General features: G+C 49.2%; 2 protein-coding genes across 2 annotated transcripts in view; both read left to right on the top strand.

Moving 5' to 3' along the window:
• LOC110556693 (sodium/potassium-transporting ATPase subunit alpha-4) overlaps window positions 1-1484 on the top strand; it is a 31334-nt gene extending 29850 nt beyond the window's left edge. Inside the window, exon 20 of the mRNA XM_060364696.1 lies at window positions 1285-1484. Within this exon, the coding sequence (XP_060220679.1) occupies window positions 1285-1439 (155 nt within the window). The 3' untranslated portion in view covers window positions 1440-1484. The remainder of the gene's footprint in view (window positions 1-1284) is intronic.
• Window positions 1485-5233: 3749 nt separating this feature from the next.
• Window positions 5234-15628, top strand: Casq1 (calsequestrin 1). The gene is made up of 11 exons (XM_021650600.2): window positions 5234-6056; window positions 7616-7700; window positions 8719-8819; window positions 9451-9562; window positions 9914-9987; window positions 10323-10453; window positions 11582-11627; window positions 12092-12146; window positions 12368-12468; window positions 13483-13557; window positions 15017-15628. The coding sequence occupies exons 1-11, from the start codon at window positions 5778-5780 to the stop codon at window positions 15179-15181; spliced, it is 1224 nt and encodes a 407-aa protein (XP_021506275.2). The 5' UTR covers window positions 5234-5777; the 3' UTR covers window positions 15182-15628.
• The last annotated feature ends 385 nt before the right edge of the window (window positions 15629-16013 follow it).

The raw sequence follows: 16013 nt of genomic DNA, 5'->3' as shown, positions 1-16013 counted from the left end.
TGCAGAAAGGGGTGGGAGAGAAAACTTAGCAGCCGAGTTAGGTGAGGAGTACAGGATACACACCAAGATTTCCAAGATTTAGTATTAGAGGAAGAATGGACACTATCTTAGTGTGGCAATGTTTATATTGATTGGCACGGAGGTAAATGCCTGTATCTCAGCACTCAAAAGGCTGAGGCAGGAGGATCCCAAGTTTGAAGTCAGCTTGGATCATACAGATACATCCTATGTCTTAAAACAGAACAGAACAAAATAATGTTCATAATGACTGCACACGTTAAAATGGTATTTTGTATATATTGAGTTAAATAAGAGTATTAAAATGTACTTCTTGCGGTTCATTTATCATAATGTGGGCATTGGAAAACTTTCAATTTTGCACATGGTTTGCATGATTTTTTTCATTTTTTTCTCTGGGTGTACATGTCTGTGTATGCCTATGCTGTGTGTTTGTACACAAGTCCAGGTGTGTACAAGTCCAGGTGTATGCTACCACAGCACTCATGAGGTCGGGGGACAGCTTCTGGTGCTAGCCTTCGCCTTCCACCTTGTTTGAGATGAAAGTCTCTCTTATCGTTCACTGCTGCATGTACTAGGCTAGCTGACTCTGGAGACGGCCCTGCCTCTGCCTCCCATGTCCCTTTGGGGGATTACAGCCACCCAGCTCACCAAGCTTGTGCAGCAAGCACTGTTTCCACTGAGCCGGTATCTCCACCCATCTCCCAGCAATGGCCTTATATTCCTATTGAACTACTGAGCAGGGCTATTGACTTCTGTGCCGTTCTCTGGGCCACTCAAGGGTATAAGACTCTTTGAGTCCATCTTCCCATTCCCTAATGAGGGAAGAAGCCCAAAGTGGAAAAGGGGTCTATTTTGCAAGATGGTGGTACGTGTAAACACGCCTAAGTGCATACATTGCCTTCCCTAGTTGGAGAGCTTGAGAGTATGCAGAAAAACAGCATGGGAAAGGGGTGACTCTCTCAGCAGCTCATGAAAGTTAGTTGGCAATATCTAGAAATGCTGCATTAACTCTGGCCGTGACATTTATCATATTGCCATTGACATTTCTGATTTCTGTGCTGTGTCCTTTCTCTCTACCCCTAATCCCTTAGCACTCAGGCTCTGACCTCCTCAAAGGGAAAATGAACCATATCTCAATTGATCAGCTATATCTCAAAATCAACTATATCCTCTTCTTGAGCACCCAGCTCAGTCTCTCTAGTTCCCATACACCATTGCTGCTTGCCCTTCTCTGGCCACTGTGTCTTCAGCCACACTGACGGCCTCTCACTCTCTACAGGATAAACTGGTGGCTGTGTGCCGTCCCCTACAGTGTTCTCATCTTCATCTACGACGAGCTTAGAAAACTCATCATCCGTAGACGGCCTGGTGGTAAGGCTACCCTGGACCTTGCTCTTAAGTGGTCACCAACCCCCTAATGAGTTTTCCCAACCCATCTGTTTCCTCTGGACCCACTGGCTTTCTCCATCTCACTGTCCGTCCTTTGCTCCTGCTCCCAGCCCTCTACTCCTGACTTCACTTTTCTTCCCGATGATGGTCGGGGCCCTGTTCCACACAGCAGGCTATCCCCTTGCTTCTTTTCTTCCTGTCTGCCAAGCTCCCCTGCGTGTCCCTGCTGAGACCTTCCCTTAGTTCGCTTTGTCTCTTCTCCACAGGATGGCTGGAGAAGGAAACATACTACTAAACGCATCAGAGAAAGAGCTTCAGGTGACATTGGTGTCACGAAAGCCAGGACTGAGTGTGATGCGACATCTGAGATTAAGCAGGGGGCAGAGACACTGGGTTGAATTTACTCTGGATGAGAGAGATGAACTTGCATTCCCGGGGCTGGAGCAAGAGCATCTGGTAGGAGATGGGGGTGGGCTGAGAGAAAGCCCAGCCTGGCCTGCCTGGAGCCCAGTGACTAGTTACACAGTCTTGTTACATCCAGCAGCCAACCTAGAGAGTAAACACTTGGAACAGCCCTCACATTACTCGGTGTGTAGAAGTCTGATTTTTTCGGGGGGGGGGGCAGGGGGCAGGGCAGAATGCTGTAAAGCTCCCTTCCTGCACCTACATTGAAACTAGGCAAGGGAGACCTCCAGGGAGCTAAGAAGAGGCCGAGAAGGTACTAGAGTCAAGCATCTGGGGCTGGTTGTGATGGCACATACCCTTAATACTAGCATTTGGAAGGCAGGGGCAGGTAGATCGCTGTGAATCTGAGGTCAACTTGTCTGCGTGTTGAGTTCTAAGCCAGACAGGGCTACACTATGAACTCTGCCCTTAAAAACAGAAGACCGAACCTACTTACCCCTGCAGGGTATTTCCCATTTTAAGATCAATCTCTGATGTCCTGTCAGCGCTAGTGACAAGGGACTGCTCTCAAGTCTAGCTCAACCCAGATGGTAAAAGAGGGACACAGGAAGACCAGCTGAGCTACGTCTTGTAGAGGTACCACAGCACTCGTATCTGTACCCACACTTGTGGGGCTTGTGGGACCAAATAATCTGGACCCTGACTTGGGTTTCCTCAGACCAGACTACAGGCCACAGAACTGATGTTCTAAAAGAGACCCAATAACGTAGGGTCAATGACTTGGGAGTGGTCACATGGAGTGGGGGCGTGGGTCCCTCTTCCGGGGCAAACTGGGTGGTTCCTGCCCTTCAACCCTGTCATCAGGAAATCTCTTCACGATCCCCACCCTATAGTCTTTTCTCTCTGCTATAGTGTTGAAACAGGCTATGTGCATGCTAGGCAAGTGCTGTATCACTGAACTTGCCTACTGCCTCAGCATCCTGAGCCCTGGGCCAAGCTCTTTTTTTTTGATCTGGTCTTAGTAAAAAAAAGTACAAGGAGCCTCAACCCTACCCACCCTCTTCTCTAGGTTCTTCCTCCCTTGTCTTGCCCCATCACAAACTGGTTTCTGCTCAGTGAACCTCTCTGCTTTGCCCTATTGATCTCATGAGGTTCATCCTCAGGTACCTCTCAGAGCTATCTGCCCAAAATGATACAGAGGAATGCTGAGGAAAACTGGGAGAAAATCAGTGGCTGTTACCAAGATGCTACACATTCTGCACTGCACACTTTCTGGCCTCGTGACAAGGACCGCAGCCACCATCCGTCCTCAGCACTGTGTTCCCACCACTGCATTCTGTTTCACAGGAGGAGAAACTAGGGGCTCATTCCGAAACTTGTGCCCCCTAACCATGTTTCAAACTAGTCTTACAGTGGTAACACAGCTACAAACAAGACAGACAAAACAGGACAAAGGCAGAGGACTGTGGATCCCAAGGATGAGCTCTATTGCAGGCTGACAGAAAATAAAGCAAAACAAAAACAAAAGAACCCTCCCATTGAAGATGTAGCCAGCCCCTCTCTGAATCAGGTCCCTTTCTCAGAGGTTTCCTTCCACTCCTTCACTCTTCCAATGCAAGGTCTCCTGGGGACAGAGCTATATCAGTGTGGGGTCCACCTGGGCTGCTGACAGGGCTGAAACAGACCCTGGAAGATGGAAGAGGGGCGGGGAGGTATGTGAGTGAGGTGGGGAGGGGGAGGAGGAGGGACCAGCTCCTCAAGTTTCAGCAGTGGGGAGCTTTGAGTGTCTGGTGGGTTAAAAATACAGACGCCCCAACTCAGGGTCATTTGATATGGGTAGCTGAGGCGTGTCAAATCCATGCCTGCACACAGGGAGCCTGGAAGGAAGGGGATTGAGTAAAAAGTAGAGAGCAAAGCATTAGAGAGAAGAGGCCTAGAGTAGTGGGTGGTGTAGGAGCTGAAGACAGTAAAGGTGGAAATGGAGCCAGAAAGGGCCACCAGAGGGGGATGGTGGCTGCATGGTAAGGAGGAGCTGAAGCAGTCAGGGTCAGCATGGAGTCCTGTTTCCCTACAAAGGTTCAATTCATGATGGAAAAAGTCTAGTGCTCCAATGTCTGTTCAGACATTTACATCTCCCCAGAACCCTGCAGTGCCAAGGCCAGATCATGTCCTGAGCAGGCCTGCCCATCACTCCTGAGTGGCCTTTGCAGCCACAGTTGTAAGCTCTGCCTGGCACGTCTGTCACTCTCCTGGGCTCTCAAGAGCCAGGATTCTGAGATCTCCTCAGCTCCAGTGCCATGCTTGGGCTACCTCTGGCCTCTCCTGATACGGTGACAGCTGCCCCTCTTGGACCTCCTCCTGCCATGTTCTTAAGAATGCTAAGTTAGCTGTGTATGGTCTGCTCCAAGGGCATGAAAGAAGTTATTCTGCTATCAAAACTTTATACTTCTACCTAGATGCAAAACAAGCACCATCCTTCTAAAATGAGAAATACCTTTCACTGGGCACAAGGAAGTGTGACTTTAAAGTGATCGCTCCATGATCTCCCTTTGAGCCTCAGTTTATCTAGGTATAGTATGAACCCTGGAAGGCCATAAAAGGGTACTCATAAAAGGCTAGGTACTCAAAGCAAAATTCAACTCTTGAGCTCCAGGCTAGGAGCCTGAAATTACAGCTCTCACAGCTCTGCTTTGGACCTCAGACACACAGACTTAATCCACAGCCTTGGGTAAGGGCACAGGGCCCACCCCTTCCAGTTTACCTCACGTTAATGTTTTCCCATACTTATATCGATCATCTGTGCCTTGTCAAGACGTAGGAATAAATAGTGGCTATTCGCTCTCTGTAGAAGCATGCAGGCTGGGGAATCCTCTCTGCCCCCTTTGCCCTAGAAACAGAGCCCCACAGGGTCGGGGGGGGGGCAGAGCACTCAGAGAGGAAGCACCAAGCAGCAGTGGGCTGGACAGGCAGACAAAGCCCAAGTCCCCATCACTCCAGGATGGAATATGGGCCAGCCCTGTCCTTCCCCCTACATTCCTGAGTTAGGACTGTTGAGTGAAGCAAAGGAAACTGACTGGAGCTAAGCCAGGTCTCTGGTCTTGGACTCCGCTCCATCTTTTATTCAGAGAATGATCTCATCCTTGGTCTACGTTCTTTAAAGGGAACTGCAAAGGGTTTCTTTCCTGGAGTCTGGAATGCTCTTTTATTGCCCCCGCCTCCTCTGTATCAAAGAAATAGACTTTACCTATAGAAGATCGCCAGATTTTAGGGGTCAGAAGAAATGCCGCATTCTCCCCCATTTCATCCTGCATTATCAGTTTAGCCTCTGACCCAAACTGTGTCCTCTCCACCTGCACTTGCTTCTGATTAGCCTTGTCCTATCCTGGGATCCCCAGTTACCCCGACACCTCCCCTCCCCCAAGCCCAGCTTCACTTACCCCTAACTCATCTGGTCTTATTTTTAGATCGGGCATCTCTCCCTTTCCCTTTCTTAATATGGCGATGAGCTCTTAGGCCTGCATGGGGCCAGGGGCTAAGGAGCCTTGGACACTGGGGGAGGGGGAAGGAAGGAGCTGCTGGGCACCTAGAGAAGAGGTATAGGCAGTGGGAGGACTCAAGCTCTCATGGAGCTGTCCCAGCCTCAGAAGGTTATCCATTTCTCCTGCCAACCACAGGGACATATTTAGACAGGACCAGGTGGGGACTGAGGGGTGCCAGTTTCAAGGGGCAGCTCCGGTTCCCTCCCCGCCCCTGCTCCTATTCCTCCTCCTGACCCTTTTTTCTCTTGGCTCTGTCGGCAGTTTCTCCAGGACCCAGCAGTGTCCTCTGTCTACTGCTCTGGCCTACTCTCTACCCCACCCCCACCTGGAGCCCCTAACTCGGGATTCTGTATCCAGGGGCACCTCCCTACTTCAGCTAACCTCCTCTGGACCAGGAGAGCAGACCCAGATCCTACTACCTCCATGAGAGCTACTGACAGGATGGGGGCCAGAGCAGTGTCCAAGCTGCGGCTGGCACTGCTGTTTGTACTGGTGCTGGGGACACCCAAGTCGGGGGTCCAGGGGGAGGAAGGGCTGGACTTCCCCGAGTACGATGGTGTGGACCGTGTGATCAATGTGAACGCAAAGAACTACAAGAACGTGTTCAAGAAGTATGAGGTGCTGGCCCTCCTCTACCATGAGCCTCCCGAGGACGACAAGGCCTCACAAAGACAATTTGAGATGGAGGAGCTGATCCTGGAGGTGAGTGGAGGATGGCAGGCCTGAGGAGCACGCCCGCTCTCCTCTGTGAGCCCCACGTCTGAGGGTGGGAGCTGGAGTAAGAACAGCATCCCAGGGTCTCTGTCTTTACCAAGAAGGTGAATGGAACGTGGCCTTAGCCAAAAGAACGAGACTCAGGGACCAAGGCCCTGCCCTTTTGGTAACTTTAGGGGGCTGCCCCCTCCATGCTGTAGGAGGCAGGGGTTCTAGGTTTGGCTGGGGTGGGGGGAGGTGATGGCGGCTGCACACAGCACTATGCATTGAGCTCCATACCACCAACGTCCTCTTCTAGCCAAAATAGCCCCCTCTCTACACACTTAGGGCTGTACTCCAATACCCAAACAGCAGAAGTGTAAACACAATTGATATTTTGCCTGCAGCTGACTAATATATATATATATATATATACATATATATATATATAATCACTAAATATCTTCTAGAGGCCTCCCACGGGCCTCCCAGCCCAGCCTCCCTCCCTCCTTCAATTCCTCTTTTGTCCCTCTTGGATCACACAGATGTCCTCACTAGAAAAATCCTTGTAATGGAGGCTTCAGCATGCCTTCCCCATCTTTTCTTTCACTATGACTTTGGGCCCAAAGCAGAGAGGGTTAACAGAAGGAGGAGGAGAGAGCCTTATGATTGGAACATGTGGCCACACACATCCTTAAGGGAGCTGGGATATCTTTTCATTTATCTGCACTTCTCTGGCTTGGTGATACAGAGAGGCCCCACCTTACACAGAGCTTGGGATATTTCAGTATAAGACACCAGGCCCCAAACTTGCACTTCTGTGTGCCCCGTTGGGCTCTGGAAACCGCTGTTTGATTAATGAGCCAAGTATTTTTGTCCTGATTGCTCAGTGGCCTCTGCCACCCACCTGCCACCCACCCTCCCATTCCCTTAAGTATCACTGAGCTGCCTTGCTTGGGTGGGGTGCGGCAGTGAAGTATGCCCTCAGCAGAAAGAATGGTCAGATTGCTGGGTGGGGAGGCTTTTGGGTAAGTGACCAGCCTGTGTGATTATCCATAGCCTACAGACTAGCTAGAAGTATTTTGTGACAGGAGGAAATGGGGCCTGGAAGAAGAGTGCTATTTAGTTTCTGCCAGTGGCTCTCCTTCTAGGGGTTAACAGTGACCTCTTGACTTTCTGGCCTTTCCTGCCCCTCAATAGCATGACCATCCCCATCCACACACCCCATTCTCCACAGCTCTCACTTTAGGAGTTGCTTGAGGATCCCAGGGTCCCACATTCACCCATGCTGAGTTTGATCATGATGGAAGGCAGGGCCCAGCCTGTGAGACTCCACAGCATCCCTCAGGAACATGGCAATGAGCAGTAAATATGCACGATCTTTTTAAAAAGTGGAACCAAAGTGAGGCCAGGATTATGAGTGCCTGGGGCTAGTCTGTATCCTAACCAGATGGTCAAGGTCAGTGCTTGAGTGGCCTGCACTTCAGCTGACCCGACGATGGGAAGGCATTAAACGGGGAAGGGGTTAATAAGAATTCTAGGGGCTAATTTACTCATGACTCTTCCAGTTAGCAGCCCAGGTCTTAGAAGACAAGGGTGTTGGCTTTGGCCTGGTGGACTCTGAGAAGGATGCAGCTGTGGCCAAGAAACTAGGTAAGGGAGGAGGAGGAGCAAGAAGCCAAAGGGGAATGCAAGACTGGAGAGGCCTAGATGGGGGACTTGGGTGGAATCTGAGGGCTCAGGAGTTCTTCCGCCACACCTATCCTAAAGTGGGAAGGGGGGTGTCTGACATTGGGGGCTATTCTGTACAGAGACCCATGCTCTAATCCCAGCATGAGATGGAACAGGGTGAGGTGGTGACTTATCTAGAAAATGGCTAAGGCTGGGCACGAGCCTGGGCATGGTGCCCCATACTTGTACGTGGAAGAATGAGTCAGGAGGATGTTGACTCAAGCCTCCGGGGCTACATAGTAAAACTCTCAAAAACAACAACAAAAAACAAAAAAAACAAAAAAAAACCAAAACAAACCCACGGAGTTTCTTTGTATGCTAACCTAAAAATGTTTAGTTAAAAAGAAAAAAGAAACAGGTGTTGGAAGGAAAGGTAAAATTAAAAAAAAAAAATACAGGCATAGTCAGACCTTCTACAAAGTCCTTTTTGAGCTCCTCCCCCCTTCCCTCCCCCTCCTCCCCTCCCCATTTCCTCCCTCCTTCCCCCACTTAGCTGAGCCCAAATATTACACCACCAGCCGCCAGGAGGCAGCACAGGCTGGACACCGGATATGGTTGGGGGAAGGGTAGTTAGCAACAAGGCATCTGGACAGCAACAGCAGAGAATCAGCTACTAGAGTCTTCAGAGAAGCTGGCAGGAATATTTGTCCCTGTCTATGTAGGCAGAGTAAAGGAGCAGAATTCGCATCTTCCAGTTTCCTCCCCTCAGACCCTACCTGAGCCCCAGCTTCTCCCTAGCTTCCTCAGCTGTGACACTAGCTCCTAAGCTAAATTCACAGACTTGGGCTTGGGAATGAAGGGTGTAAGGCAGATGCAGAGAGAAATGGAGAGGTGGAGGGTAAGTCTGCCAGGATTATCAAGTGGGCTGTAGCCAGAAGTCAGACTCTGGTCTGTGGGAAGGTTGCGCTCCTAGTTAACCGCCCTCCCATGCATTCCCCAGGACTAACTGAAGAGGACAGCGTCTATGTGTTCAAAGGAGATGAAGTCATTGAGTATGATGGCGAGTTTTCTGCAGACACTCTGGTGGAGTTTCTGCTTGATGTGAGGATTCCCCGGAGCCTGACAGCCTTCAAGTCTCCAATGCCCCTTGGTTCCTACTATATACCCCCTACATGCACATGCGCGCACACACACACACACACACACACACACACACATATACTACATCAGTCATACAGCACATGCAACATATCACATGCATATATCACACAGATCAGACACAATGCTCACAAAACACACATATACCACATATATATGATGACATATAATATATATCACACACCATATATATGTACCACATATACCAGACACAAAACATACATACAATGCACAGTCATATGCAGCACACATGACCTGTAACACACAAATCACATATAACATGGAACATATACAATTTACCATCATACATGTACTTTGCACATCACACCCATATATAAACCACACATACAGCAACGTATCACAAATAGAAGATACAGAACATACACATTACACACATGGCACAATACATACTACACATACACACCATTAACAGTGTACAACACCTAGGCCACATACCCACATCTGTTTCCCCTTCTCGTCCCCTGCCTTTCCCCTAGCTCTCTCTCCCTCACATTTCTGGGTCCTATCAGTGAGGACAGAAATGGTCTCCTCCTCGATGTCCGTGTTCTTCCAGGTCCTAGAAGACCCTGTGGAACTGATTGAGGGGGAACGAGAGCTGCAGGCCTTTGAGAATATCGAGGATGAAATCAAGCTCATTGGCTACTTCAAGAGCAAAGACTCAGAGCGTGGGTAACAGCCCCCCTGTTCCCCTTTCTGACCCTGCATTCAGCCTACCCTCCCGATGCGCTTCCTCAGCGTGGCTAAGCTAAATCTATGGCTCTGAAATCCCAGCCCCTCTTCTCTCTTTGGCATGGTCAGCGCCATCATCTGTTCCGTCTCTCTGCACTCTGGGCCGTTCCCAAACACCCCCGGCATTCCACTGCTCCCTCCACAATTCTATTGTATTTTATTCTCTGAGAACTAGAGTTTAGAGGGGATGGGTCTCATTCTGAGACCCACATGTCAAGGAAGATCTGCGGAGAGGCCGAGGGGAGTGATTCTCTGGCAGACCCTGAACATGATTGTCCCTTCCTCAGATTACAAAGCCTACGAGGACGCAGCTGAGGAGTTTCATCCCTACATCCCGTTCTTCGCCACCTTCGACAGCAAGGTTCTCTTCCCTGCAGCTTCACTATGTCTCCCTACACCCTTAAGTTACCTTCAGCCTTCTCTCCAAAAATTGATGGAGTCTTGGTGTGCCATTCTACATGCTGGCACTCTCCACCCCAAATTTCTCCTTCCTTCTCCTATGGAATTGAAGGAAAGATGGGCAATTAGACTGTCTAACCCACCTTTGTTAAATGAAGCCCAGAAAAGTTAAGTCATTCACCCAGTGACACAGACCCATATTTTCTCATTCCTTTTCTGCAACTTGTTCCCCCTTTACGCTGTTTCTCATTCTGACCCGGCATCTCCGACTCCACAACTCTCGTCTACTTCCTTAAGGTGGCAAAGAAGCTGACCCTCAAGTTGAATGAGATTGACTTCTATGAGGCCTTCATGGATGAGCCTGTGACCATCCCAGACAAACCCAACAGTGAAGAGGAGATTGTCAGCTTCGTGGAGGAGCACAGGAGGTGGGGACTGGGCAGCCCTCTGTGGAAAAGGTTCCTCTGGTGCTAGAGCACCAGTCTGTGAGGTGGGCTGGGAAACAAGCCAACAAAGAAGCAGGACTCTGCTGGAGACCAATACACTTCTGGGCATTGACACGCTAGCACTTCCCCATTATATTTTGTTCCCAGCACTTAGTCCTCTGTAAATGTGTGGACTGTGGGGCTCCTTACAACTTAAGTAATGTCAACAGATTAGTGAGTGCCTGTTCTAACCAGGAACTGAAACGTACCTTCTCCCTATTGTTGAAGTTAATTCCTTTAGCATCCTCGGTGAGAGAGGCTTCAATGGGAAAGAGTCAGAACTGGGATTTAAGCCTTGACTCAGTCCCATATCCTTTCTCCTTCTCTAGCAGTTTCTCATTCAACTAGCAGAGGGCGTGGCCAGTGGGCCAAGGCTTTTGCCTTCCAGTGGTTGTTAGGCAATGTTTCCAGGACACTTTTGGCTGTGAGGAGTGCTGCTGGTATTCAGTAATTAGAGGCCAGAGATACTATTAAGCATCCTGCAGTGCACAGGACACCCTCTCCCTCCATGTCAGCTGATGCTAAGAAAGCCTGCCCTATACTCACGTAATTCTCGTCCTTCATGTGACTCTACAATTAGATTTCCACTCATCCGTCTAAATACTACTTACCCCCTTCCATTCGCTTTTGTCCTCTTTGACTGGGGCCAACATATTGTATAGTGTAACTCTACCCAATACCTAACTCAGTACTTATAACCTTCATCAGCCTCCACCCCCTTCCTGGTACTGGGACGTGAACCCAGGGCCTGGCTCAATTAGGCACGCAATTCTACTGAGCTCAGGCTATCAATTTTACTGAATGAGTGAATGAAAAAATGACTATGCTGTTCTTACCTTTTCTCCCAAAGTCTCTCTTCCAGCCATCCTACCCTTCCCCACTGACCATTGTTTTGTAGTCATGCAGTGATCTGGGCCTGATGCCCAGAGCTTAGATTTGCTAGCTGGTTTTGTTCTGGCACAAGCTGTCTATGCCCTAGGCCTGACCCAGAGGTGGCTTCAGCTGTGGGGACATTCTAGAGAGAGAGGTCCTTCTTGCCCACTGAATAGGGACCCCCTGTGTCTCTCCTAGATCAACGCTGAGGAAGCTGAAGCCTGAGAGTATGTATGAGACTTGGGTGAGTGACTCTACCCAGGACCAGGTTCTTGGGGAGCAGGGATGGGTAAAATGGTAAGTATTGGAAATGACTGTCCCTGCTCTTCCTTGTGCCTTTCTACTAGGGGGAAAAAATTAAAAATAAATAAATAAATAAATAAAATAAAGCAGTGTGTCAGCCAAGGAGCAAGCTGGGTTTTTTGTTTTGTTTTGTTTTTTATAACCGAAGAATACATCATGTCTCAGGTGACAGACATATGACAAGGCAGACTCAAACTCTGGGGTAAAGGGATTGCTAGAGCTGAAAGAGCTGTTACTTCGAAAAGAGTCACCACCATGGAAAACACAACCTGGCATTCCATGACTCAGATTCAAGGAACATTGAGGGGGCTGGACAGGAGAACAGTGAGGTCTCTCTGACCCCCGACCTACACACACACCCCATCCCCCAGCTCTAACCCGGCTTCCCTCCTCATCTTCCAACAGGAGGATGATCTAGATGGAATCCACATTGTGGCCTTTGCAGAGGAAGCTGACCCCGGTGAGGAAGGAACGCTAGCGTGCCGTGGGGGAAGGCAGGGGCGGTTGGCGTATCTGTTGGGTCATAGGCCTCCTGTGGAAGGCATTCCTGGGAGTCTTCAAGCCGCCAAGGGCTTTGAAGTGTGTTGGTTTTGGAGGCAGGGAAACGGGTCTGGACTCTTGTCTCCTGTGTCCTTTTCCTATCTGTTCCACCTCACTTTTCTTACTTCTGCCTCTTCCAAGACGGTTTCGAGTTCTTAGAGACTCTCAAGGCTGTGGCCCAAGACAACACTGAAAACCCTGACCTCAGTATCATCTGGATTGACCCTGATGACTTCCCGCTGGTAAGAGACACTGCTGGAGCACTGGTGTCCTAAAGTAGGGACTTGGACTGGGCTACCTTTTTTGTTTCAGAATTCCTATTCCCCACATCCTAGCTTGGGACCCACAAGGTTATGCTTGCTTCATGTTCACGAACAGCATAGACACAGAGGGCATCCTGGGCTAGGGCATCCTGAGCGAGGGCATCCTGGGCTAGGGCAAAGGGGATGAGAGGTAAACTGCATGGGATGTGGTATGTGACTCCCGGATCAGAGGCGGACAGGTAATTAATGGACCAGAGCTGAAGAGCAGGGCTCTGCAGAGCGGCTGAGTACAACGCTGTGCATAAATTCAGAGACTCGGCAGAGTCCGCGTCCCAGGAGAAGGCTCTGTTCTCAGCCGAATCCCCGGCACCTAACATTTATTGTTGAATGGGCAAACAGGAATGTGACGTGCACTGATGATTGCCAGGTCTAAGTTCTTATGTTAAGAGATGTAGGAACTGGGCTGGAGAATGGCTCAGTGGTTAGGGGCACTTGCTGCTCTTCCAGAAGACTGGAGTTCAGTTCTCAGCACCCATGTGTGGTGGTTGTTCAGCTACAGAGGATCCATCGCCCTCTTCTGGCCTCTGAAGGTATGCACGCCCATGCTAAACATTCATACAAATGTGAAAAAAACCAAAACCAAAACCAAAAACAAAAACAAAAAACGAGAGAGATGTAGGAACTGAGGGCTCTCCCCAGAGAAGTGAGTTGCTCAAAGGTTCAAGGCCAATCATAAGCAGACCCAGGAACAAAGCAGGCGTTTCCATTCTTCTCCCCAGAAAAGAAAAGCTGTCCTCCTCATCCTTTTCCTTTGAAGTTTCTACACCTTCACCGATTAACTTTACCTCCAGCTTTGCGGCCCACTGCTGGTCTGTCCCTCTACCCATTACCAGCTCACCCTGCCTCCTTTTTTCCCTAGACGGACTGGCATCCTGTTACGGACTCCTGTTCTCCTAACCTGTATTAAGTTGCTGTATTTGGTTCTCTCTACAGCTGGTCCCGTACTGGGAGAAGACATTTGACATCGACTTGTCAGCTCCCCAAATAGGAGTTGTCAACGTTACAGACGTGAGTTTCCTTTCCTCACTCCTGCCTACCCACCAGCTCATCCCCCACGCAAGTACTAACCAGGCTCAACCGAGCTTCGCCTCCAAGATCAGACAGGACTGGGTGAGGTTAGGGTGGTTTGGCCTTAGACAGAGCACCAGTGCTTCTCAGTGCAGATGCTACCTAGGAAACAAGCCCTGCCCGGGAGCAGGAGACATTCCTGTCCAATGGCTGGACCTGTGGGGTAGGAATGCAAGATCTGAACATTTGAACCATCCACTCACTGGAATCACCTGTTCATTCTTCAAAGTGTAGTTCAACTTCTTTGTCCTCCACTTTGGAAGTATTCCCTCTGTGGCACACTTGGAGGTCACTGGCATTGAGAATTTGTCTTATAGCATCCTATCTCCTCCAGCAGATTCTGAACATTTTGAAAGCAGAAATCTTCAGATGACCACACAGCACACACTTATTTGTTGAGTTGAATTGAGTAGTACAGCTTTTGAGTATTCTCAGTCTTATGGAGTAGGCAAGTAAGGCTGGCTCTGGTAAATTTTACAATAATATAAATAAAATGCTAGCTAGCAAGGCAGGGCTTTCTGCTTGAGAGAACTGGAGTAGTTTAAGAGAAAGTAGCATTACAGTGGAGAGCAACTGTGTACAGGATTTCAACCAGGGACATATACAAGTCTCTGAATTCAGAGTAAAGGGTGATCAAAGGTCTAAAGCAAAGGCAGGCATGGTGGTACATAACTCTACTCCTCTACTTTCTGCACTGGAAAGGCAAAGGCTGGAGTACTGCTGTTAGTTTAAATCCAGCCTAGTTACGTAGCAAGTATCAGAGGCCAGCCAGCCAGCTACAAAGCAAGAGCACATCTTTTCTTGTTTCTTTGTTTTTGTTTTTTAGGTAGCTATCATGAAACTTACTCTGTAGACAAAGCTGGCCTTAAACTCCAAGATCTACATGCCTCTGCCTCGAAAATGCTGGGATTAAAGGTGTGAGCCATCAAGAGCACATCGTAAAAATAAAAACAACAACAGCAACAGCAACAACAAAAAAGGCAGCAAAAGTAGTGGATATCAGGTCTGGGAATACACTAGAATTTTTGAGTTTAAAAATCACCAAAGCTTGTACTAGAAAATCATTTTATGAAAATCCTTGAATGTTAAAAGCCTCTGACTTTATTATGCTTGCCATGAGTAGTCTCACTGCTTTTACATCATAGACATGACAGAGATGTATGCTTCCTGGTGCTCAGTACAGCAACAGTAAAGACAGACAGACTGAAGGGAGGTTTTCAGCCAAAGCACCTTTTCTTTGCACTCGTATCCATCACCATTCTAACTCTCATCTTCCATGGGATAGCTTCTCTGGCCACTGAAGGATGCAGGGAAGGGACAGAGGATGCACAATGGAGTGGGAGGAAGGTCCAGATGCGTACTGAATTTAGCTTCCGTCCCTACCTGTGCCGTTGCCTAGGCGGACAGCATATGGATGGAGATGGACAATGAGGAGGACCTCCCTTCTGCTGAGGAGCTGGAGGACTGGCTAGAGGATGTGCTGGAGGGTGAGATCAACACAGAGGATGACGATGATGACGACGATGATGATGACGACGACGACGACGATGACGATGATGACTAGTTGCTGTGGCAACCACCCACCAGCCCCAGTTGCTCTCTACACGTACCTTCCTACCATCCACGCACTTCCCCGAGCTCCGTGGGACGCTAGGTCATTCTCTACTATAGGGCCGACTATGGTCTGCATACAGGGTGCTTAAGGTCCTGGTATCCCTCGCTGATGAGAAAAGGAGCTGCTTTTCCTCAGACACCTGCCTTGTCTCTTATCCCGTACCTCTTCTGTATCTACTGTTTCTCTTCTGTCGCTCCCCATACCTTATGATTTGCCATCTCTCTGTCCCTTCCGTCAATACAGTCTCCCATCCCTCACACCTTACTGCTTTCTCACTGTCCTGACCCTGGCCAGGAGGAAGGGAGGTACTGTGTCAGGGGCTGCATCTCAGCCCTCTCCTGTTAATGTATTTGGGTCAAATGCAAGGCCTTAATAAAGAAATCTGGGGCAGAATGAGCAGGTGTTGGCTGTTGAAGTCTCACCCTTATGGCAGGAGGGAGGTGACCACTGGATAGGAGATTTAACTGTGGGTGTCTTGTTAGGAATGAGCTAGGGAGCTGATCGGCCGGGGGCGGGGCTCTGCAGGCAGTTATCCCAGGGAAGCCTGGATATTTATCATCGGCCTCCAGTCAACAAGCGTTTTCTGAACACATGGTGTTTGTCCAGTGCTGTTGTTGGGCTCTGGAAGAACAGAAAGTGCCAGGCCCGTCCCTGCTCTTGAGCTGATTAGTCTCACTAAAAAGTCAAGGCAAGCACCCTAAACAACTGAGGAAGAACACAGCAATATGCAATTGATCAATATGTAATTGAATATGTAACAGTGCCCCAGGCCCCTGCAGCT

This window comes from Meriones unguiculatus, chromosome 11 (genome assembly GCF_030254825.1).
Source record: "Meriones unguiculatus strain TT.TT164.6M chromosome 11, Bangor_MerUng_6.1, whole genome shotgun sequence".
NCBI classification, from domain to species: Eukaryota; Metazoa; Chordata; class Mammalia; order Rodentia; family Muridae; genus Meriones; species Meriones unguiculatus.
The sequence above is the reverse complement of the archived record's forward strand: the minus strand, read 5'-3'. Positions and strand labels throughout refer to the sequence as shown.

What these genes read in the sequence shown, in the direction of transcription:
- Casq1 (XM_021650600.2), top strand. Translation starts at nt 5,778, where the DNA reads ATGAGAGCTACTGACAGGATGGGGGCCAGAGCAGTGTCCAAGCTGCGG. An exon ending in ACCCTGATGACTTCCCGCTG is followed by an intron (nt 12,469 to 13,482) that starts GTAAGAGACACT and finishes TTCTCTCTACAG; the next exon opens with CTGGTCCCGTACTGGGAGAA. An exon ending in GAGTTGTCAACGTTACAGAC is followed by an intron (nt 13,558 to 15,016) that starts GTGAGTTTCCTT and finishes GCCGTTGCCTAG; the next exon opens with GCGGACAGCATATGGATGGA.